The following is a 24,626-nucleotide window of genomic DNA, read 5'->3' as shown; positions in this document are numbered from 1 at the left end:
TATTATTTTCTTAAGTCAGGTTCATTGAGGTATAATTTTCATATAGTAACATTCACGCTTTTTAAGTGTACAGTTTGATGAGTCTGACAAATGTATAGTTACATAACCACCACCACATTCCCAGTATAAAGCATTTCTGATGCCTCAAAAAGGCCCCTCCTGTCCCTTTGTAGGCAATCCCGTCCTCCATCAGCCCCTGTTAGCTACTAATCTGATTTCTGTTCCTATACTTTTGCCTTTTCCAGAATGTCTTATAAATGAAATCATATAGCATGTAGACTCTTGTGTTTGGCTCCTTTCACAAAGCCTAATTTTTTTTTTTTTTTTTTGAAACGGAATCTCACTCTGTCACCCAGGCTGCAGTGCAGCGGCATGACCTAGGCTCACTGCAACCTCCACCTCCCAGGTTCGAGTGGTTCTTCTGCCTCAGCCTTCCGAGTAGCTGGGATTACAGGTGCATGCCACCACGCCCGGCTAATTTTTGTATTTTTAGTAGAGACAAGGTTTCGCCATGTTGGCCAGGGTGGTTTCGAACTCCTGACCTCAAGTGATCCACCTGCCTCAGCCTCCCAAAGTGCTAGGATTACAGATAAGATCCACCTTCAGCAGAATTTTTTTTGAGATTATGCTACCATCCATGTTGTTGCACCTGTCACTACAGCTGGCCCTCCATATCTGCAGGTTCCTCATCCATAGATTCAACGAACCATGGATGGAGAATATTTGGAAAAAATAAAATATATAAAACAACAATACAACAATAAAAACAGTAGAAAATTTAAAATACAGTATAATTATGTACATACCACTTACACTGTATTAGGTACTTAGAGTATACCTGAGGCTGTATACAAACATTATGTCATTTCATAAAAAAGACCTCAGCATCTGTGGACTTTGGTATCTGCAGGGGGTCCTTGAGCCAATCGCCTGCAGACACCGAGGGACAACTGTTCCCTCCTTTTTATTGCTGAGTAGTATTCCGGTTGTGTGGAAATGCCATCTCTACTAAAAATGCACAAATTAGGCAGGTGTGGTGGCACATGCCTGTAATCCCAGCTACTCAGGAGGCTGAGGCACGAGAAGTGCTTGAACTTGAGAGGTGGAGGTTACAATGAGCCGAGATTGCACCACTGCACTCTAACCTGGGCGACAGAGTGGGACTCTGTCTAAAAAAAAAAGTAAGAAATAAAAATGTTTTCTGAAGAGCAGAAGTTTTTAATTTTGACCAGCTTTAAGTTAGCATTTTTTTCTGAAATGGCTTGTGATTTTTTGTTTCTTACCTAAGAAATCTTTAAGAACCTGTTGTCTAATCCAGTGTCTAAAAGATTTTCTCCTATGTCTTCTCCCAGAAATTATACACATTTAGGTCTATGATCCATTTTGAGTTAATTTGCATATATGATGTATCTTTTTTATTTTTTATTTTTTTGTAGAAATGAGGTCTCAGTATGTTGCCCAGGCTGGTCTTGGACTCCTGGTCTCAAGTGATCCTCCTGCCTCACCTCCCAGAGTGCTGAGATTACAGGCATGAGACACCGTGCCTGGCCTTCTTTGCAGTTTATATATATATATATATATATATAAACATCAGCCAGGTGTGGCGGCACATGCCTGTAGTCCCAGCTACTAGGGAACCTGAGTCAGGAGGATCACTTGAACCCAGGAGGTGGAGGTTGCAGTGAGCCAAGATGGCACCACTGCACTCCAGCTTGGGTGACAGAGCAAGACCCTGTCTAAAAAAAAAAAAAAAAAAAATATATATATATATATATATATCTATATATGTATGTATGTATGTGTATATATGTATATATATGCCTGCAGGGCCCTGTTGTGAGTTTGTTACACAATTTACTGCAACTTCAGTTGTGCCGACAGCCCCCACAATATGGCAAGCTAAATAGAGACTCAGTTATGCTAGGGCTGGTTGAGGGCATTATGCAAGATTAGCATGGAAAGGGCCCTTCATTTAGCACTCTGCCCCGTTCATTTTTGTCAGTTCACTTTCTTACCTTCACCAGGTTGTCAGATCTCTTTTACTGCTCTAGCCTCACTTTCCTCAGCCTCCTGCAGCATCTTCCCCGTCAGCTGGATCCCTTCCTCTCTGGATGAAGTCCCCTTCATCGACTAGCTTTCTCACTTAGTTCTCTAAGATAGTGAGGATCTGTCTGCTTTTTTCTTGACCATTATTGGATAGGAAAAATGCTCTCATCCTCTGTAATGATTTGTCACCAAGGCCATAAAGACATTGAACTAACTGTCTTATGGGAGTTCATTATTGGAAGTCTTCAGGAGTTTACACATTTATGTACAAAGTAAGTAGGCCAGCTCATTTGAGTCATGGCTGATGTGTAATGATCTTTCATGTGTATTGAAAAATTATTCTCAAGTATACCTCAGGTCATTTACAGTCTCAAAGGTTTGTCAGTATACTTTAAAACAATCCTGGGAACAGTTCTAGATTGAAGGAGACTAAAGAATCATGTACTAAGTGTAATGTCTGATGTTTGATTGGATTCTGAATTTTTTAAGCCATGTTATGATTGGGACAATTGTGAAAATGTGTATACGGACCGCATAGTAGACAATGATAATATGAAGTTCCATTGAGTGATGATAGTCCTCTGGTTATGTCAGAGAATGCCTTGGTTCTTAGGGGCTGCACACTGAAGTCTTCAATGGTGAAGGGTCATTATGTCTGCAACTGACTCTCAAATGGTTTTGTCCAGAAAATGTATAGACATACACACACGGAAAGCAAATGTGGCAAAGTATTAGCAACTATTGATTCCAGATGAAAGTTATACAGGTGTTCATTATACCACTTGAAAATGTTTCCCAGCCATCCTAAGGCTTAAAGGAAAAAAAGAAAATGTTTAAAATAAAAAGTTGGGGGCAGAAAAAGAATAACAAAAATTTTGGGCTCATGCCTGTAATCCCAGCACTTTGGGAGGCCAAAGAGAGAGGGTTGCTTGAGCCCAGGAGTTCGAGACCAGCCTGGACAACATAGTGAAACCCCATTTCTGCAAAATATACAAAAATTAGCCAGGCGTGGTGGCACACACCTGTAGTTCTAGCTACTCAGGAGGCTGAGGTGGGAGGATCACGAGCACAGGAGGCAGAGGCTGCAGTGAGCCAAGACTGCACCACTGCACTCAGCCTGTGTAACAGAGCGAGACCCGGCCTCAAAAGAAACACCTTTGTGGCAGAGGTAAGGTTGCTATATAACAAAATGCTGGGTTACGGTTCTGGGTCCATTGCATATGAAGATCAGAGGCTTCCACTGGACCCAAAGGAATAATACTAGTCACTTGTGATTGTTCCTCTGTAGGTTTGAAAGATGTGTCAGGCCAACTTACTGGATGCAGTTTTAATCTAAAACTCTATACATTGTACCCCCAACTCATAGACTTCTTGTATCCATGAAACCCTCTTTTGTTTTCACAGTCTCAATATGGCCCCAATAAAGCCATCCTTTTGGAGGACTCAGAAAAGGCCCCCCATAACCTCTGCAACATAATAATTATAGTTAACTCTTATTGAGCACTCACTGTGCACCAGGCATTTTTCAGGTATTGATTCATTTGATCCTCAAAATTCATTAGAGGTAGGTACTATTATAATGACAAGGCCAAGGAACAGAGATTAAACAATTTGCCCAAATTCACATTATTAGCAGAGCTGAGATTGAAGCATAGTCTGGCTATGGAATCTGTATTCTTAATGAGCATGCTATACTGCCTAAGATTAACCTTTTACTTCAGTTACAGGGATTGTTTTTATCTCTCTGAAAGTGCCCCCAATAAGCCACAACAATAAATTAATCAATTGTCTCGGTTACCTCTTTTGCCCAAATTTACATATTGAAAAAAATTCAAACAAGCCAGAAAGATGAAAGTACAGAATCCAATCAAAGATCAGGCACTGATGTCATGTCTTCATTTCCTTTAATCTAAAACATGCCTCTACTTTCTTTGATCTTTCATGACATTGGCATTTTTTAAGAGTCAAAGATAGTTGTCTTGTAAATTGTCCCACAATCCGGATTTGTCTGTTTCCTCATGATGAAATTCAAGTTAAGCATTTTTGGGAAAAATACTGCATGGGTGATGTATCCTTCCTGCCTCGTAACCGCAGATGGCCTGTAATACTAAGTTTGATCACTTGACTAAGGTGATCTTCCAGATCTCTCCATTGTAATTATTTTGCTGGGTACAGTGGCTCCCACTTGTAATCCCAGCACTTTGGAAGGCCGAGGTGGGAGGATTGCTTGAGCCCAGGAGTTCTACACCAGCCTGAGCAACATGGGGAAACCCTGTCACTACTGAAAATACAAAAGTACAAAAAAAAAAAAAAAAAAAATTAGCTGGGCATGGTGGTGCAAGCCTATACTCCCAGCTACTCGGGGGACTGAATTTGGAGGATCCCTTGAGCCCAGGGGGGTTGAGGCTGCAATGAGGTATAATTTTGCCACTGTATTTCAGCCTGGGTGACAAAATAAAAATAAAAATAAAAAATAATTTTCCCCTTGGTAATTAATAAATAATCTGTGGGTTGTTACTTTGAGTTCAGTGAAGATCCTGTTCTCAAATGTCTTTTCACCCAAATGTGCATCAGTGATAATCCTTGTCTGAATGAATTTGTATTACACTGACGGTTGCAAAGTGACACTTTTAAAAATTCTGTCATTCCTTCTACATTTACTAGCTTGCATTATTTCATTGAAGAAGAACTCCCCCTCTTTCTTTTTCAATATCACTCTTTGTGGATTCTTCTTTATATTAAATATGTTGTAACTTATTGTTGTTATTCTTTTGAATGCTCAAATTGTCCAGATTTGACCAATGTAATCTTTGTTATTTTTTAACTCCGCAATCCAGGTTAAACTAAGCTATTTTTCATGCCCAGAGTAATTTATAATATTTCCCACTCCCAACAGGAATTGAGAAAGGGACTCCAGAAGTTGGGGGCTTATTCAGACTTCTTAAAAGTCTACCTTCTTCCTCTGTACTTTCAGCCCAAAGTGAGACTTTTGAGTTGGGAAGAGATACTTCTGAATTAAACTATTAATCACTGTCACCAATTCTAATCCCAACCATCTTTATTCTAGGCATACCATACTCACTGCCATGCTTACCCTTCAGTTGGGCACCTTTGTCCTCCTTCCTATTGGCCTTCTGGTTCCTACCCAACTGTCCAGTCCATAGGCTTCAATGACACCTTTTTCCCACCCCTGTGGTAGCGTTGGCTGCCTCCTTTACCTACTCAAGTAACCGCTTTACCGCTAATTTATTGCTCTCTGTTTTCATCTATAGGATCTTACCTAGCCATATGGCCTGCTGCCTCTGCCAATTTAAAAACAGCATTGAGGCTGTCTGCAAGACAGTCAAGCTGCATTGCAACAGTGCATGTCTGACAAACACCACACACTGTCGTGAGTCCAAATTGCATGGTGATAAATTGTTACATTAAGTATTTGTTTTTAAACTTTTTATTTTTAGTGATGATAAAATTTTAAGCTAATGACATAATTGCTTTATTTTTATTTACTCATTCAGAGTTAAACTCCCTCAATTTCTGAACTACTCCCTTGCTGAGAGTCAGGTTCTCAGTTACTATTACAAAATTTAATAATAGAACTGTTCCATATACACAAAGGACCAAGACAAAGGAATGGGAAGGCTAGGGAATAACATTAACATCCACACACTGTGTACTGTGCTCTCTGCTTGATGCTTTGCCCACAGTGATAATTTCTTCCTATAGTGCAATGTAGTTTGTAAGCTGGTTTTAAATTCATGAGGTCTCAAGTACTCTCTGCCTTATAGGACAGATGTAGATACGGTTTTGGTTTTTCTGTTTTTACACTTTTATAAGAGTACAAGTGATGCTGTTTTATTTGAAGCCTGAGAGCTTCTGGTTCCATAACCAGAAATTGCTACCTGGCTCTTCTAATGGAATGGAGGGCTTTTCCATTCTTAGACCATCCAACTCTGAACTTGCTCCGAATCTCAAACCTTTCTGTTCACAGAACAAACGCTCAAGGGCTTTCAAGAGTGTTTCTGTAGATTAGGTTTATTAGCATCAACTTCATGACTTCTAAAATGTGACTGCTTTCATGTCCAGATAGCTTGAATACAGGTATCTACCAGTGATACGGGGTGGATAATTAATAATGCTTGGTTACATAAAGTCAGTGTTGCTTATTTTTCAAAACTTTTTTTTTTTTTTTTTTTTTTTTTTTTTTTACCGATTATGTTATTCCCTTCTCCCCAAGAAGTGGGCAGAAAAGCTTTGTTAACCTCCTTTTACAGATGAGGAAAAACAAGATCAGAGGTGCTAAGTGCTGTAGCCTAGTGCCAGGTCTTCTGGCCCCAATTCTGGGTTCTCCCCAAGCCCATGTTTCTTCCCCTTTCTCACAATCTTTACTTCTTCCTCTGACCCTCACCACCACCCAAAGTACTTTAATTCTGGAAAAGAAACCCAGCTGCACACTGGCACACCTGACCTTCATGCAGTCAGAAGCTTTGGATGATTCCCCATCCAAAATATTAGAGATGAAATGAAAGCAAAGTAGGCATCTGACAAAAGTTGCTTTTTCCCTTCTGCATTTTAGGACCTCAAGTAATGTTTATCCAGAAACTGCTATCATACCAGGGATTCATTGTGTATTTAACAACATAGGCATACAATCTGGCAAATTTGAAAAACTCTTAACATACACCCCAAATCCCTGCCCAAATTTAAGAACTAGGGTGGACACAGTGCGTTTTTCCATGTCGCATCTTCTGTGATGGGGCTACGATACGTGGGAGCAGAGAATGGGGAGGGTGGAGCGCATGCCAGATGAGGATCTATCAGCAATGGGGGGGGCCTCCACTTTAGCATCTCCACCCTGCTCCTCTCAGAGGACCGCCTTTCATTGCATTCAGCTGTGATGGTAGCACGAACACAGGTACACCGAGGACGAGGAGAGCAGGAGCCTTGTGCTCTCTCTGCATCTGAGGCAGGACAGCACAGGGTACGGAGCAGTCTGTAGAGAGGTCAGCTCATCAGGGAAGCACTTGTCTTCCACCTTGGGCTTTGACTGAGCACTGGGCAATTGGCCTCTGGGAATCAACGAAATAATCCTAAACAGAGTTACTCTATGTCACACTATGGAATGTTCCAAGTAGGTGGCCGTGTTTTCAAAAGATGTATTTTCTCCTTTTGTTGTTGCCATTTCATAGGTTTAGGATTGGGTGTGTGTTTCTCCTCTCTGAATGGCACTCGAATGTTTGCTGACTCCTACTCTGTGTGACTGGGGTGTACAGCTATGGACTGATGCATCCCATCCCATCATTTTTCATGATCAAAGCAGTCTCTTCTTTTTTGACAGCTGAAGAAGCATCTGTAGGGAATCCAGAAGAAGCGTTCATGAAGGTGTTACAAGCCCGGAAGAATTACACAAGCACTGAGCTGATTGTTGAGCCGGAGGAGCCCTCAGACAGCAGTGGCATCAACTTGTCAGCCTTTGGGAGTGAGCAGCTAGACACCAATGACGAGAGTGATGTTAGTACACTAAGTTACATCTTGCCTTATTTCTCAGCGGTAAACCTAGATGTGAAATCACTGTTAATACCAGTCATTAAACTGCCAACCACAGGAAACAGCCTGGCAAAGATTCAAACTGTAGGCCAAAACCGGCAGAGAGTGAATAGAGTCCTCATGGGCCCAAGGAGCATCCAGAAAAGGCACTTCAAAGAGGTAGGAAGGCAGAGCATCAGGAGGGAACAGGGTGCCCAGGCATCTGTGGAGAACGCTGCCGAAGAAAAAAGGCTCGGGAGTCCAGCCCCAAGGGAGCTGGAACAGCCTCACACACAGCAGGGGCCTGAGAAGTTAGCGGGAAAGGCCGTCTACAAGGTCAAAAAGAGTCCAAAGGTCAGAAAGAAAAGTTATCTGAATAGACTGATGCTCGCAAACAGGCTTCCATTCTCTGCAGCGAAGAGCCTCATAAGTTCCCCTTCACAAGGGGCTTTTTCATCCTTAGGAGACCTGAGTCCTCAAGAAAACCCTTTTCTGGAAGTATCTGCTCCTTCAGAACATTTTATAGAAAACAGTAATACAAAAGACACAATTTCAAAGGCAAGAAATGCCTTTGAAGAAAATGTTCTTATGGAAAACACTAACATGCCAGAAGGAACCATCTCTGAAAACACAAACTACAATCATCCTCCTGAGGCAGATTCCGCTGGGACTGCATTCAACTTAGGGCCAACTGTTAAACAAACTGAGACAAAATGGGAATACAACAACGTGGGCACTGACCTGTCCCCCGAGCCCAAAAGCTTCCATTACCCATTGCTCTCGTCCCCAGGTGATCAGTTGGAAATTCAGCTAACCCAGCAGCTACAGTCCCTTATCCCCAACAACAATGTGAGAAGGCTCATTGCTCATGTTATCCGGACCTTGAAGATGGACTGCTCTGGGGCCCATGTGCAAGTGACCTGTGCCAAGCTCATCTCCAGGACAGGCCACCTGATGAAGCTTCTCAGTGGGCAGCAGGAAGTAAAGGCATCCAACATACAATGGGATACGGACCAATGGAAGACTGAGAACTACATTAATGAGAGCACAGAAGCCCAGAGTGAACAGAAAGAGAAGTCGCTTGAGGTGAGGACCACACAGAAACATGAGACTCAGATTTCCCATCATTTAGCATATCCCAGGAAAGTGCCCACACAGAAGAATCTGGGACTCCCAGGCCATAGCTTATCTTGGCCATGTAACTTTGGTCATGACAGTGATCTCCCACTTTGCTCATGTAGAGAGTGAAATAGATTAGGGCACAAGATGAACTGTAGGCCGGGGGTGGTAGCTCACACCTGTAATCTCAGCACTTTGGGAGGCCAAGGTGGGTGGATTACTTGAAGTCAGGAGTTTGAGACCAGCTTGGCCAACATAGTGAAAGCCTGTCTCCACAAAAAATAACAAAATTAGCTAGGTTGATGACATATGCCTGTAGTCCCAGCTACTTGGGAGGCTGAGGTGGGAGGATCACCTGAGCCCAGGGAGGTCGAGTCTAGTGAACAGTGATTGCACCACTGTACCCCAGCCTGGGTGACAGAGTGAGACCCTCTTTCAAAAAAATAAAAAACCTGTAAGCTACTCACCTGGATTACTGGGGTTGTGAATAGTTAGCTCTCATTCTGGTGTTTTTGTTTTTGTTTTTTTTTTTAGCTCACAAAAGTTCCAGGATATGGCTATACCACCAAACTCATCGTGGCATTAATTCTGACTGGAATACTAACTATTTTGATTATACTTTTCTGCCTCATTGTGGTAAGGACAATAATTAATTCAGGTTTTCAGAATGCAGTCCTGTCTTTGTGTGGATTCAGAGCTCACAAACTGAAAACCAAAGCCACTTTCCCACCTGCTGCTACTTGACATACTTCTTCAGTCATTTAAGGCTGAGGTGTATGCTTTGTTCTTTTACTGCAGTGTATATTTCAGGATTTTTAAAGGATCCTCGCTTCCAGATCTCTGTGAATTAAAACCAAGTTAATCCCACTAGACTATTTTAAGAAGTCGATATAATAGCAAAATTTCTCCCACCCAAAACTATGTCAACAATTGGATGTACGCATCAAGTCACCCTTACTCTGCCACTAATTTATTTCCTTGTTGCTGAAATGATGAGAGAGGTATAATCTCCACCCTCAAGGAGTTGTCATCACCCTGGAGAGGAAGGAGAGAGCCAAAAGACAGAAGTATTGTCTTGTAGACTTATTAGATTTACACAGTATCGTCCTCCAGTGTGTAAGGCATTGTCTAAATAGGTCCAGTTAAAGCACTACAGAGTAGCCATCTTTTACAAAAATTGTTGGCCACATTTTTAAGTTCACAGGCGAGGGGGAACGTCTCATACTCTAGCCCTCCTGAGCCTAGACCCTCTGTGAGATGTGTCACCATTTCTTGGACACCATGTGAGACATTCCCCCTCAGAGTAGAGATGCTCAGCTTGCATCAACTTATCTAAAGCCTACATCTGGCTACCCTGGGGCAAGTCCTGTTTACAGTGCCCATTCCTGGAGCTTGCCTCTGTCTTTTGTTCGATTACATGATGTATTACTTTTCCCAACAGGCCAGTGCTAGCATATTGGAAGAGTGATTTAATAAAGCTGGCAACCTGGACGCTATGCCACCAGTCCAACCTTATTTGCCTCATTTACCATTTCCATTATTGTGGCAGCCCTCCATTCCAGCCACAGCAGCCCCTCACCATACCCCAGTCACACCACCCGCATTTCTGCTTTTGTCTGTGTGTTTGTCCATCTAAAATGCCCTTATTTCACTCTGCCTGTGGGAGTCCTATGCATCTCTCAAAAGCCAACTCAAGTCCATCTTTCTTCTTGACACCTTCTCTGAATATTCCAGCCCTGCTGAGCCTAGTCCCTTTGTGAGATTTGTCACCATTTCTTGGACACCATATGAGAGACTTCAGAGGCTGAAGTGGGAGGATCGCTTGAGCCTGGGAGGTCGAGGATGCAGTGAGCTGTGGTCGTACCACTGCACTCTAGCCTGGGCAACACAGCGAGGCCCTGTCTTAAAAACAGCCACCACCAAAAACTATCTTGGGATTTGAATAGGATTACGTTAAATTTGTGGATTAATTTGAGAATTTACATCTGTACGACATTCTAGGAATGTGCTATCTCATGTCATGTATTCATTTCTTGTTAATGTCTTTCAGAAGAGCTTTAGTGTTTCCATATATAGATCTTATACATCTTTTGTTAGATAAAAGATCTTTGTATTTTTGTTCCTAAATACTTCATACATTTGTATTGCCGTTGTAAATGGGATCTTTCTTCCATTTTCTAATTAGTTATTGCTGGTACATGGGAAAAGTATTTGAGGTTTGTGTGCTGACTTCTTGATTTTGTAGATAGCCACTGTATTGAATTCTCATTACTTCCAGTAAAATCTTAGTTGATTCTCTTAGGCTTCTTTGGCTAACATTTATCATTTAATATGCAAATAATGATAGTTTTGTCTCTTCCTTTCCAATACTTCTACTCTTTCCTTCCTTTCCCCTTTCCTTTTTCCTTTCCTTTTTTTTCCCCTTCTCAGGGCCTTGTTGTCACCCAGGCTGGAGAGCAATGGTTTGATCTAGCTCACTGTAACATCAAACTCCTGGGCTTAAGGGATCCTCCTGCCTCAGCTTCCTGAGTGGCTGGGACTACAGGCAGGCAGCTAATTTAAAAAATGTGTTTGTAGAGACAAGTTCTTGCTATGTTGCCCAGGCTGGTTTTCCTGCCACTTCAGAGGAAAGACTCAGGTTTCCTTTTTCTCCTACTTCTAAGAGTTTTTATTAGGAATTATCTGTTGAATGTTATCTAAAACAGTCAATAAAATGTATTAAGTGCCAGCTGCATGCAAAACCCTAAGTTAGATACAGTCAGCCCTCTTCATCAGCAGGTCCACATCTTCAGATTCAACTAGATCAGGCTGAATATTTGAAGAAAAAAAAACCAATAAAAATACAAATAGAAAGTACAATATAACAACGGTCACCACTGTACAATATGTATACATTTTATTAGTGATGACTTAAATTACATGGGGCCAGGCATGGTGGCTCACACTTGTAATCCCAACACATTGGGAGGCCAACCTGGGCAGCATAGTGAGACCTTGTCTTTATTAAAAATTAAAAAAAAAAATAGCCAGATGTGGTAGTATGCACCTGTAGTCTCAGCTACTCAAGAGGCTGAGGTGGGCGGATCACTGGAGCCCAGGAGGTTGAGGCTACAGTGAGCTGTGATCGTGACACCGCACTCCAGCCTGAGTAACAGAGGATGACACTGCACTCCAGCCTGAGCAACAGAGGGCAATCCTGTCGCTAAGTAAATAAAGTATAGGGGGGATGTGTGTTGGTTATAAGCAAATACTACACCATTACATGTAAGGGATTGAGCATCCACAGATTCTGGTATGGTGTGGGGGCGGTATCCTACAACCAATCCCCCGCAAGATAGCTAGGATGACTGAACTATGGAAGAATCAAAGCAGTGTTACACAGCATACAATTCCTGTCTTCAAAAAAGTTACCTCATCAGGTAGATGAGACTTATAATGAATAAAAGGAATCAATACAGATTTGGAGATGGTGGTTGTTGTCATAGATAATCTTAATTGCGTTTTCTTCTAAAACAGATGTGTTGTCACCGAAAGTCATTACAAGAAGATGAAGAAGGATTCTCAAGGTAAATATTAGTCTGGTGATTTTTTTTTTCTTTTCTTTTGAGACAGAGTTTCCCTCTTGTTGCCAGGCTGGAGTGCAATGACGCGATCTCGGCTCACGGCAACCTCCACTTCCCAGGTTCAAGTGATTCTCCTGCCTCAGCCTCCCGAGTAGCTGGGATTACACGCATGCACCAGCACTAGTCTCGCGACATTTTAATTAGAATTTTAGAATTAGAGGAGGGCTTAGTACTCTGCCCTCATTTTTCAGTGAGGAAACTGCCCAAGACAGGACAAATACTTACTTACCCTAATGTTTAGCCTGGCTCCAGTGAAATTAGCTCCCCAGCCAAAGCTGAGCTGGATGGAACTAACAAGGACACACCTGCCGTCCCCAGCCCTTTTGGGAGGTGGGGAGGGATAGGAAGGAGAAAGGTTTTGGTGCCTATTGCTGCTGATGGTGGGCATCAGGCCAGGCCAGGGGCCTTCTTGGAGGCTCTGGGAAAGGGGAAGGGAAGGCCACCGGGTGTGAGAGAGAGGGCACTTGTCTCCTTCAAGGCTGATGGAAGGTAGGATATGTGAGTCCTTCCTCTTAAGTGGCAGGAAACAGTATTTTCTCTTTTATTTCTTTTTTTCCCCTGGATCCTAGAACTGAGGAAACACTATTTTCTCATCTTACTGCTTTTTGCGCCCCCACTCTATTCCTTTTACGCAAACCTCACAGAATTTTAACCAGAAAGGCCAGGCAGGACGGCTCACGCCTGTAATCACAGCACTTTGGGATCACTTGAGGTTAGGAGCTCGTGACCAACCTGACCAACATGGTGAAACCCCATCTCTACTAAAAATACTAAATTAGCTGGCTGTGGTGGCGCAGGCGTGTAATCCCAGCTACTTGGGAGGCTGAGGCAGGAGAACTGCTTGAACCCAGGAGGCGCAGGTTGCAGGGAGCCAAGATAGCACCATTGCACTCCAGCCTGGGGAACGAGCCAAACTGTCTCAAATAAAAAAAACAACAAAAAAGAATTTTAACTACGGAGAACTTAGTAGTTTGTCCTTTTATGACAGGAAAACTGAGAAGGAGAAAGGGAGAGTGTCTTACCCCATGGTCACACAATGCACTCTGCCTTTTCCTATTTTATTCAAATTCAAAAATAACATGTTGTGCTTTAAGCTGATTTCGCAGCTCACTCACTCATCAGCGACAGCCAGCCGTATGAAGACTGTGAGATAGAGAACTTGGCTAGCTGCACTCAGGCATTTGCTTGAGGTGATCCAACTTATAGCATAAAGTATCTAGAAAAGGAAGAACCACTTCATCTCCCATCCCCCGTCAAATGATGCCTGTGAGACTAAGTCCGAAGGGGACTGATATAAAATGCTTCTGCCCAGCATGGTTGTGCAGTTTGTTCACTGCACAAGGGCACTTGGCCAAGGGGATGAGTGGGAATGAACATCCTGCCCCTGCTCCATGCTGAGCCACATACAAAGTCCCCCCAGTATATTGTGGGGCCCTTCTGGGGAGACATGGAGAGCTTCTGAAAGTCCCACATGCATGGAATTATTTTCAAGACCCCAGGTATGTGGTCTGTGGTGGTTCTTCTCCCTGTGATTATGGACTGAGATACTCATTTAGTCCTAATAAGACCAGAGAAGTACATTGTGAGATACGTGGGAAACGGCTGCATCACTCACTGTCTTGTGCATGTGTCTCCCCAGGGGCATTTTCAGATTTCTGCCACAGAGGAGATGCTCTTCGCAAAGGGAGAGTCAGGTACATTGGAGGATTCATTGCTGTGGCCAGGGAAAGCAGAGGACATGCAAAATTAATATTTCCCTTTCTATCTTCTAGGATGGACTTTTGTTATTCCGACCGCCGCTCTGGCTGAAAGGTATGTATAAACTTCTCAGTGCCACAAGATTAAATAATCACGTATGGAAGCTGCACAAGAAGTCATCTAATGAGGACGAGATCCTCAACAGGGACCCTGGGTAAATGACGGGACCCTCACAGTTCCCATCTAAAATGAGGAGGGGGTGAGAAGCTTAATTGCTCCTTTCAAGAATGAAAACCTTAGCATTGTTATTCTTATCCCAGGGACAGCGAAGCCCCCAGCGGAGGAGGAGGAGAGTGAAGCCCTGCCATAGGAGGAGAACCCAGTCCACCTCAGGCCTCATGCAAAAATATACATAGAATAAACAACAACAGTTACTAAATGAATGAAAATTGTGATTCCGATGAAGCCTGCCAGAGAAATAAAGCATTTTTCAAAAGATGGAAATAAGGTGATATCTGATTAGGGCAAACATGATGCAGACAAGAAATGCGCCGGTTCAGAGGAGGGAAGGTCAGGCCTCCTGGGGAGAGTCCATGAAAAAGATGGAATGTGCCAGATGCTGTGCCTGGTGCTGGGAAAGAGTTGACTAGGCCAGCATCCCTTTCCTCAAAGGGGGGGCTCCTAGACTGGGGGGAGGGCTGGACATCTGAATACATCCTGAGGAGACAGTGTGGGACAGCATGGTGGCAGTGGAGCCAGCTGTGGTTCTGCTCTTGGTCGGCTGGAAAGGAGTAGATGTAAGGGATGGTTTAGAAGAAGGGAAGTGGAAGAAAAGTTTTCTGAGCTGACAAGAGGAAGGAAAGGCCTTCTAGAAGGACACTAAAAAGGCAGAGAAGCCCTAAGCAGAGTGAGCACCAGACTCCACAGGTTAAGGGTTCAGTCACACAGGACCATCCCCATGTCAGACCCCAGGTGCAAGGCCAAGCATCACCTATGCATCTGACCAACTGGCTGTAAATTGGAGGTCCCCACAACTCCCTCCTCAGGTTTGAACATTTGCTAGAACAGCTCATGGAACCCAGGAAAACAGTTTTCTTACTATTGCTAATTTATTACAAAGGATATTTTAAAGGACACAAATGATGAAGCCAGATGAAGAGATACACAGGGTGAGGTCTGGAAGGGTCCTTGTGGAGTTGGGGTGCACCACTCTCCTGGAACATGGATGTGTTCGCCAACCCGGAAGCTCTCCAAGTCCTGTCTTTTAAGGAGTTTTCTGGAGGCTTTATCACGTAGGCATGATTGAGCTCCAGCTCCACTCCCCACCCCAGAGGATGGGGAATGGGGCTGACAGCACAACGCTTCCAACCATAGGTCTTTTTGGTGACCAGTCCCCAAATAAGGAGCCCACCAAGAGTCACCTCATGAGAACAAAGGACGCTTCTATCACCCAGAAAATTCCAAGGGATTTAGGAGCTCTGTATCAGGAACCAGGTTTAAGGACCAAATGTTAGAACAAAAGATGTGCAACCATAAAAAACAGCGAGATCATGTCTTTTGCCGGAACACAGATGGAGCTAGAGGCCATTATCCTCAGCAAACTAAGACAGGAACAGAAAACCAAATACTGTATGTTCTTATAAGTGGGAGCAAAATAATGAGAACTCATAAACAATAGACACTGGGCCCTACCTGAGGGTGGAGGGTGGGAGGAGGGAGAGGAGCAGAAAAAACTATTGGGGTACTAGGCTTGGTACCTGGGTGATGAAATAATCTGTACAACAAACCCCCATGACACAAGTTTAGCTATATAACGAACGTGCATATGTACCCCCTAACCTAAAAGAAAAGTTTAAAAAGGAAAAAACACCTAGGAGAAAAGAAAAATGATAAACTAACAAAGGACAATGCTCTTAGCACTGCCATCATTCAGGAATTTCCAAGGGTTTTAGGAGCTTTGTGTTAGGAACTGGGGGCAGAGACCAAATATATATTTCTTCTTATGTTACACTACCCCAGATAGGAAAACAGAAATTACTCTAGATATTTCAAACAAAAAATGGTTGTATATAGGCAGTTAGTGCTTATCACTGGAGGGGCTAGAGGTGGTGAAGGTTGTGGGGATGGGGTTGCACCACTGGCTTTCATGCTACTTTAGCACAGCTGATTTCCAGAGGATGGAAGAAATCAGGAAACTTGGGAAATCGCTGCTGAGGTCCTTGCAGCCCCACGGTCCCCAGGCTGGTGACTGGTGGGGGAGTATGGAGTCCAGCTGACCACCAGAGCCTGCACACCTGCTGCTATGGGGGAGGAAAGGATGACTTCTACCTCCTTTCCACATTCCAAATTCCACGTGACTACATTTTATTGGCAGCACCCCGCTGGCAAGCGAGCCTTGATGTGTGCTTCCTGGGCTTCTGGCACCGGCACAGAAAGGGGTGAAATGAGTGTCACGAGCAGCCACCACTCTGCATCACACCTCCACATCCAGGTGTGGAGAGCCCCACTTACACTTGGAGTGTCCTGGTGCCCTACCCACTTTTGGTAGGTGTTTGGGTGTCCGAGGCTTTGCAAAAGAAGAAGGCGGGGAGTCTATGGTGGAGTCACATGGTGGAGACCTAGCTAAGTCAGAGGCCTGCAGAGGTGTCACTAGCTAGGCAGCAGGTAACACACAATCATCCTGAGCTGATTGGAGAAACACCTGGGATTGATTCAGAGTTTTTTCTGGAATGTTTTCACTGGAATGAAAGCTGAGCGGTCTGCAGGCCATATAGTATTGGAGAAAACTTAGCCCTCATTGAAAAAGGCTGCCAGAGAAAAGGTATCCACAGGGAAATTCAGGAGTTTTTTTTTTTTTTTTTTCTTTTAAGGTGGAGTTTTGCTCTTGTTGCTCAGTATGGAATGCAATGGCACGATCTCAGCTCACTGCATCCTCTGCCTCCTGGGTTCAAGCAAGTCTCCTGCCTCAGCCTCCCTAGTAGCTGGGGTTACAGGCATGCACCACCATGCCCGGCTAATTTTTGTATTTTTAGTAGAGATGGGGTTTCACCATGTTGGTCAGGCTGGTCTCGAACTCCTGACCTCAGGTAATCCACCCGCCCTGGCCTCCCAAAGGGCTGAGATTACAGGTGCGAGCTACCGCGCCTGGCTTGTTTTGGGTTTTGGGGTTTTTTTGTGTTTTGTTTGTTTGTTTGTTTTTGGAGCCAGTCTCTGTCACCCAGGCTGGAGTGCAGCAGCGTGATCTCGGTTGACTGCAACCTCTGCCTTCCGGGTTCACGTGATTCTCCTGCCTCAGCCTCCCGAATAGCTGGGATTACAGGCACCCACCACCATGCCCGGCCAATTTTTTTTTTTTTTTTTTTTTTCTAACTACAGTTTCAGCATGTTGGCCAGGCTAGTCTTGAACTCCTGACCTCAAGTGATCCGCTCACCTTGGCCTCCCAAAGTGCTGGGATTACAGGCATGAGTCACTGTGCCCCGCCAGGAAATTCAGTTTCTGAAAATACACCTGTGGATCTCTAGCCTTGAACACCCTTGGATGCTGCTTTAAATGACTGATCCTCAATGCCTCCCTTCTAACTCACACTCCCCTATATCAATCTCCCAGAAAAAGGGACCTCTTTTATTCTTTTTTTTTTTTTTTTCAGAGACGGGCCTCACTTTGTTGCCCAGGCTGGTTTTGAACTCCTGGCCTCAAGTGATCCTCCCGCCTTGGTCTCTCAACGTACTGGGATTACAGGTGGGAGTCCCCGCACCCAGCAAAGCCTATATTAAACCCTTTTATGCACACTCGGCGGTACTGCAGAAAGGGCAGGGAGGAAGCAGAGGTGCCCTGGCATCTTCAGCTGGAGGTGAGCAGGGCGCTGAGGGTGGGAGAGGCCCGGCGCCTGGGGATGGGAGGCAGGACCGCACCTTCACAGGGACGCTTCCACCCTACCCCGGAGGTCAGGGCCTCTCGCCCAGCTCTGGCTCTGAGGTCCTGGAGGGAGGGAGATGCTGTTGCGACTCAGAAGATTGGGGGAGGGCCACCCCCATTAGAGAAGAGTGAAAATCCTGAGCCTGAAGAAGTGGAACCGGTTGGAGCCGAGGCTTTAGAGGATGGCGTTCGAAAGAGGGTTTGGCGCCGCCCTGTGGACCGTTCGGGCTCGCAGGGTCGAAGGCTCCGAAGACTGAGACCTGTGAACCATGGGGAGGCTCCATGCGGATGGGGGCCACAGCCCCCGCCGGAGCCCCCACACTAGCCCTGGACTTCTCCACTGGCTCACGACATGAGAGCTCAATAAGCTCCTTATTTAACGCACTGTTGTATCAGGTCCCTGTGGGAGCCACTGGCTCTATAGTCTAATAAAGGAGCCGGTGCACGCACTGGATTGGTGAGCTACCGCCACTGCAACGCGTCCTAATCAACCATCCTAAACGGCGGCTGGAACAAGGTTGGCGCAGGCCTGTGCTTGGGCTTGAACGCTGGTCCAGCCGCTGCGCCCTGTGGCTCCCTGTAGGCCTGCGGATCGGCCAGGGGGCTCCGTTCCTTTTGGGCGGAGGCTGAAGAAGCAGCGGCTGCACCAGAGAAGGCCCTCTGGGTGAAGGTGGGAGCACACGGGGCCCGCGGAACCACCTAAGGCGACTTCAGACGTGGGCTCGGAACTGGCAGCCTTTCGTTTCTGCTTCATTCCACGGCCAGAGCTAGCCACGTGGGCAAACCCAAAGCCAGGGGGCAGGAAAGTATCCTCCACCCACAACGAAACCATGGCAAGCGGTGGATGCAGGTACCGCCAATAGTCTATCTATCCCGGTGAGTGAGGAGACCTGCTTTGAGGGTTGCACAACCCGGATCTGATTTTACACTGGTGTCTGTCACTATGAAGACTCCACCATGGGTCGCCATCAGGTCAGGGACCCTGACAAGGCAAGAACTGCATCTTCCTCTGCACACAGCTCTGCTCCCTTCCCCGCCATGCCTAACACCAAGCCCAGCCCTGAGGGATGACTCAGGAATATTACTGAGAGCATTTTAGGCCATTCCTTCATTATCCCCATGTGACTTGTTATGAAATATAGACTGACTTCCTGAAGATCAGCACATAGTGCTAAGTATTTGGCTTGTAATCTGTAGAGACTCTGCCATTTGGAGCTGGGATCTGTCCCCAGAGCTGTCAGACACCAAATCCTGTATCTACTGCCACCCAAAGGGACCTCCAGAAGAAAGGGGTTATACAGGGTCAAACACCAAGGCAGGTTAGTGAAATTTCTCTAGAGGCCATTTAAAGCTGGAGTCTCACCACCTGAATTGCCCTCAGAGGAAGGCTGTCTAGGGCACAAACCTGGTCAGGGGTCCACATGGACTTAAGGACAATTTTTTTTTTTTTTGAGAAACTCTCATTCTGTCATCAAGGCTCGAGTGCAGTGGTGTGAACTCAGCTCACTGCAAGTCTCAACCTCCTGGGCTCAGGTGAGTAGCGGGAACCACAGCCTCCCACCTCAGCCTCCCGAGTAGCGGGAACCACAGGCTCGTGCCACGATGCCCAATTAATTTTCTTTTAAATTTTTTGTAGAGATGAGGTCTCCCCGTGTTGCTCAGTCTAATCTTGAACTCCTGGACTCAAACGATCCTCCTGCCTCTGCTCCTCAAAGTCCTGGGACTACAGGTGTGAGCCAACGCACCTGGCCTCTTAAGAATAATTTTAAAAACAATGAGGTTCACCGTCAGAGCCCCTGCTGCTCTACCAAGTCCCTTGGCCCCTCTCAACAGGGCAAAAGCAAGATGAGCCCCAGATGTTCTGCTTAATGACCACCTTTCCCAGGAGACTTTGCTCTTTAAAGGAGAACCACTTAGAGATATGAGCAACCTTAAAGAATGCCACCAGCACTAGTGAATGCCAGGCACGGGCCACGTGGGTGGAGAGTATATTTTAGGGCAGTCACTCATGGTAAATTATTTCCACCAGCCCCTAGAAGTGACTATTCAATGTCCAACTATGTCAGGCCCAGGCTAATAAAAGTAGAGGCATGAGGAACCTAGGGTTGTTCTGAAGTGCCTTGATTATGGTATATGTGGAAGATTTTAGAGCTTGTTGTAAAAAGTGATGACCCATGGCCCCCCAGGCTGGGTCTGGGATTGCCTTTGTGGATTACAAGAGGATATTATGCAGCAGTTTTTAAAAATGAGGCAGACTGGGACAATCTATCTCCAAGATGCATAGGTGCTGTTAAGGGAACAAAGCAAGATTTAATAGGGCGTGTATAGTATGCTACTGTGCGCTGTGCGTTATCTGTACAGAACTGTGAGGTCTGATACAGTAGCCACTAGCCACATGTGGCTATTTACATATAAATTTAGGTTGGCCACAGTGGCTCATGCCTGTAATCCTAGCACTTTGGGAGGCCAAGTGGGAGGATAGCTTGAGGCCAATAGTTCAAGAACACCCTGGGCAACACAGTGAAACCCCTTTTCTACAAAAAATTTATTTATTTATTTATTTATATTTTTTTTGAGACGGGTCTCACTCTGTCACCCAGGCTGGAGTGCAGTGGCGCAGTCTCAGCTTATTACAACATCTGCCTCCTGGGTTCAAGCGATTATCGTGCCTCAGCCTCCAAGTAGCTGGGACTACAGGCACGCACCACCATACCCAGCAAATTTTTGTATTTTTGGTAGAGACAAGGTTTTGCCATGTTGGCCAGGCTGGTCTCGAACTCCTGACCTCAGGTGATCTGCCCGCCTCAGCCTCCCAAAGTGCTGACTGAGATTACAGGCATGAGCCACTGCGCCCAGGCAAAAAATTTAAAATTGTAAAAATCAGCCAAACATGGTGGCATTCATCTGTAGTCCCAGCAACTTAGGAAGCTGAGGTGGGAGGATTTCTTGAGCCCAGGAGGTCAAGGTTGCAGTGACCTATGACTGCACCACTGCACTCCAGCCTGGACAACAGAGTGAGGCCCTGTCTCAAAAAATAAATAAATAGGAGTTTGAGGCCATGTTCACACATCACTGCAGTCCAGTCTGGTAAACAGAGCAAGACGCTGAGTCTTTAAAAAAAAAAAAATTTTTTTTTTAAAGTCAGCTCCTAAGACACACTAGCCACATATCAAGTGCTCAACTGCCCCGTGTGGCTAATGGCTACCAAACTGGGCAGCACAGGCAACTGTTTTCATCACTGAAGTTCTGTTGGACAAGAATACCTCTGGAAGCACACACGAGAAACTGGTAACGGTTGTTGCCTTCGGGGAGGGAAACTGGGAGAGTGCAGGGCTGTATGCCCTTTTGTACCTCTTGAATTTCATATCATGCGTTTGTACTAGGTGTTTACAAATTATTTTAAAAACATACTGGGAATTAGAAATCCCCATATGGAATCACTGCAGTGGGACACTGATTCCCAAAAAATTACTTTGCAATTTCCCTAAAACAAATTAAGCTAATAGCTATCATGATTTCATATTTAATATTTTTTCACAGCTTAGAGTTTTTTTAGCTCCTGTTGCTATCTCTCTGCTCTTATGAGCTCACAGGGTGACAAAGTGAATTAGTAAGTAGCAGGAGAACATTAAAGGAAAAACTCCTGGGCAACAGGGCAAAACGCCGGCTCTACAGAAAATACAAATCATTAGCCAGGCATGGTGGCATGCACCTGTGGTCTTAGCGACTTGGGAGGCTGAGGTGGGAGGATCGCTTGAGCCCGGAAGGCGGTAACTCAATCCCAGCAGAATCCCAGGGAGTGAAGGTGGCTCATCCCAAAGGAAAAACAAGAAGGAAATTCTATTACCAGAAGACAAAGGGATGAAATGAGGGATGGAGAACCAAAGACTGAAGCTACTAGGGTTTGTTTTTATTAATATTTAATTTTTTCAGAGGCGAGGGTCTCACTATGTTGCCCAGGCTGGTCTTGAACTCCTGGCCTCAAGCAATCCTCCTGCCTGAGCCTTCCGAGTTGTTGGGATTACAGATACGAGCCACTGCATCCAACTTTGGTTCTTGTTTGTCTGTTTTGTTTTGTTTTGTTTTTTTGACAGAGTTTTGCTGTGCCACCCAGGCTGGAGTGCAGTGACTCAGCCTCGGCTCACTGCAGCCTTGACCTTCTGGCCTCAAGTGATCCTCCCGCCTCAGCGCCACCCCCCACCGCCCTCCAATATCTGGGACTACAGGTGCGCGTGACCGCGCACAGCTAATTTTTAAATTTTTTGTAGAGATAGGGTTTCGCTATGTGGCTCAGGCTGGTCTCCAACTCCTGGACTAAGCAATCTGCCTGCCTTGGCCACCTCCCAAAGTGTGAGCCACCGCGCCCACCCACTGAACATTGAAGCTAGACTGGGCAAACCCTTAAGCCTAAACCAGTAACAGTTTTTCACAAGTTCATAGATGTTACTGTGGTTAATAACCCACAAATTCATTTAAAAGCATGTGTGTCCGCATAGTAATTTTTGGTCCTTATTTTTATTTTTATTTTTCAGTTAATGGATATTAAAGATACAACTTTATTTTGTTTTTTTTGAGACAGGGTCTCACTCTGTCGCCCAGGCTGGAGTGCAGTGGCATGATCAGAGCTCATTGCAACCTCCACCTCCTGGGTTCAAGAGATTCTCCTCCCTCAGCTTCCTGAGTAGCTGGGATTGCAGGTACATGCAACCACACCTGGCTAATTTTTGTACTTTTTGTAGAGATAGGGTTTTACCATGTTGCTCAGGCTGGTTTTGAACTCCTGAGCTCAAGTGATCCACCTGCCTCGGCCTCCCAAACTGCTGGGATTACACACGTGAGCCACCACACCCGGCCTAAAGATATAATTTCTATCATGAGGAGGTCCAAGAACTATTCTCTTTTTCTTTTTTTAATGTTAGAAAGGGATTCTTAACTGAGTATGTGCTGCAGCAAAGGGAGGGGAAATTAAGCAAGAAGAAAAGGGAGCCAGGAAATAAAGGCCCCAACCCAGGAAGCAGTTAAGCAAAGTTCCAGGATGACCACATGTGACAAGTTTAGGGGATAACTTGAGCAGATGGAGGGCAGAACTTGGAGAGGGCACTGTGGGCCTGGGCGCCACCTGCTCCGCCAGAGCACTGGAAGAGAACGAGGGCACGATAATGGCAGATGGCACTGAAAGAAAAGGAGAGCTGGAGGCACCCTTGGGGGAAGCAGCCATCATCAGAGTGTATTTTATTTTTATTTTATTATATTTTGAGATAGAGTCTCACTCCGTTGCCCAGGCTGGAGTGCAGTGGCATGATCTCGGCCCACTGCAACCTCCACCTCCCAGGTTCAAGTGATTCTCTGCCTCAGCCTCCCAAGTAGCTGAGACTACAGGGGGGCACCACCACACCCGGCTAATTTTTGTATTTTTAGTAGAGATGGGGTTTCTCCATGTTGGCCAGGTTGGTCTTGAACTCCCGACCTCAGGTGATCCGCCCACCTTGGCCTCCCAAAGTGCTGGGATTACAGGCGTGAGCCACCATGCCTGACCTCACAGCACATTATCAAGCTCTGTGGTGAATAATATTTATATAGTCACAATTCTGTAAACACTGTTCATTTTCTACAAATTGTGGCATAACCAAACCTCAAGAATAGACAGGGCTGGGGTGTAAAAGAGCTAAGTCCTTGCCAGGTTTACTAGGAAGGCAACAGACAGTGTCTAAAACTATGAGACAGCTGGGCGCAGTGGCTCACGCCTGTAATCCCAGCACTTTGGGAGGCCAAGGGGGGTGGATCACGTGAGGTCAGGAGTTTGAGATCAGCCTTGACAACATGGTGAAACCCCGCGTCTACTAAAAATATCAAATTAGCTGGGCATGGTGGCAGGTGCCTGTAATCCCAGCTAGTAGGGAGGCTGAGGCAGGAGCATTGCTTGAACCCAGGAGGCGGAGGTTGCAGTGAGCCAAGATGGCACCATGCATAGGTTTTATGCCAATACTACACCATTTTATATCAAAGCCTTGAATATCCAAGGATTTTGGTATCTATGGGAGGTCCTGGAACTAATCCCCCACAGATACCACAGGATGAGTATACACCTTTTCTTACTTTCGAATTTTGAACCAGACAGATACGCTGCAATTCAACAAATTAAAATAACTGAACCTACAATCAAGGAGAAAAATATTTATCCCTAATAACTAATGGACCATCTTACGCCGTCTATAAAAATATCAATTAAGAAATCACGGCCGGGCACGGTGGCTCACGTCTGTAATCCCAGCACTTTGGGAGGCCGAGGCGGGCAAATCACTTGAGGTCAGGAGTTTAAGACTAGCCTGGCAAACGTGGTGAAACCCCATCTCTACTGAAAATATAAAAAAATTAGCCAGGCATGGTGACGGGCACCTGTAATCCTAGCTACTCGGGAGGCTGAGGCAGAATTGCTTGACCCAGGAGGTGGAGGTTGCAGTGAGCTGAGATCACACCACTTCACTCCAGCCTGGGTGACAGCAAGACTCTGTCTCAAAAAACAACAACAACAACAACAAAAAACGCGGTGATACACGCCTATAATCCCAGCACTTTGGGAGGCCAAGGCGGGCGGATCACAAGGTCAAGAGATCCAAGACCATCCTGGCCAACATGGTAAAACCCCGTCTCTACTAAAAATACAAAAATTAGCTGGGCATGGCGCGCGCCTGTAATCCCAG

The 24,626-nt window shown here is 45.3% G+C and overlaps 3 protein-coding genes across 6 annotated transcripts in view; 1 reads left to right on the top strand and 2 right to left on the bottom strand.

Annotated features, from left to right (window-relative positions):
• Window positions 1-14,516, top strand: part of LOC101135168 (leucine-rich repeat-containing protein 37A) — a 32,432-nt gene extending 17,916 nt beyond the window's left edge. Inside the window, 8 exon segments of the mRNA XM_055387781.2 lie at window positions 5,319-5,437; window positions 7,382-8,655; window positions 9,223-9,324; window positions 12,205-12,254; window positions 13,951-14,005; window positions 14,084-14,223; window positions 14,330-14,348; window positions 14,350-14,516. Coding sequence (XP_055243756.2) covers window positions 5,319-5,437; window positions 7,382-8,655; window positions 9,223-9,324; window positions 12,205-12,254; window positions 13,951-14,005; window positions 14,084-14,223; window positions 14,330-14,348; window positions 14,350-14,379 — 1,789 coding nt within the window. The 3' untranslated portion in view covers window positions 14,380-14,516.
• LOC101135882 (ADP-ribosylation factor-like protein 17) overlaps window positions 1-24,626 on the bottom strand; it is a 52,166-nt gene that overhangs the window by 13,652 nt on the left and 13,888 nt on the right. Inside the window, exon 4 of one of the 4 annotated variants that reach the window (XM_031011090.3) lies at window positions 5,479-7,393. The exons of 2 other annotated variants lie outside the window; for them this stretch is intronic. In XM_031011090.3, coding sequence (XP_030866950.1) covers window positions 7,317-7,393 — 77 coding nt within the window. In that variant the 3' untranslated portion in view covers window positions 5,479-7,316. Of the gene's footprint in view, window positions 1-5,478; window positions 7,531-24,626 lie in introns of those variants that run through there. One more of the 4 variants, XM_063705793.1, reaches the window with a different exon arrangement.
• Window positions 18,325-18,843, bottom strand: LOC115934628 (uncharacterized protein FAM215A). The gene has a single exon (XM_031011093.3). The coding sequence runs from the start codon at window positions 18,755-18,757 to the stop codon at window positions 18,422-18,424; it is 336 nt and encodes a 111-aa protein (XP_030866953.1). The 5' UTR covers window positions 18,758-18,843; the 3' UTR covers window positions 18,325-18,421.

This window comes from Gorilla gorilla, chromosome 4 (assembly GCF_029281585.2).
Source record: "Gorilla gorilla gorilla isolate KB3781 chromosome 4, NHGRI_mGorGor1-v2.1_pri, whole genome shotgun sequence".
In the NCBI taxonomy this organism is placed as follows: domain Eukaryota; kingdom Metazoa; phylum Chordata; class Mammalia; order Primates; family Hominidae; genus Gorilla; species Gorilla gorilla.
This window is presented reverse-complemented; position numbering and strand designations above follow the sequence as displayed.

Coding starts and splice junctions, on each gene's coding strand:
- LOC115934628 (XM_031011093.3), bottom strand. CDS start 18,757: ATGGTTTCGTTGTGGGTGGAGGATACTTTCCTGCCCCCTGGCTTTGGG.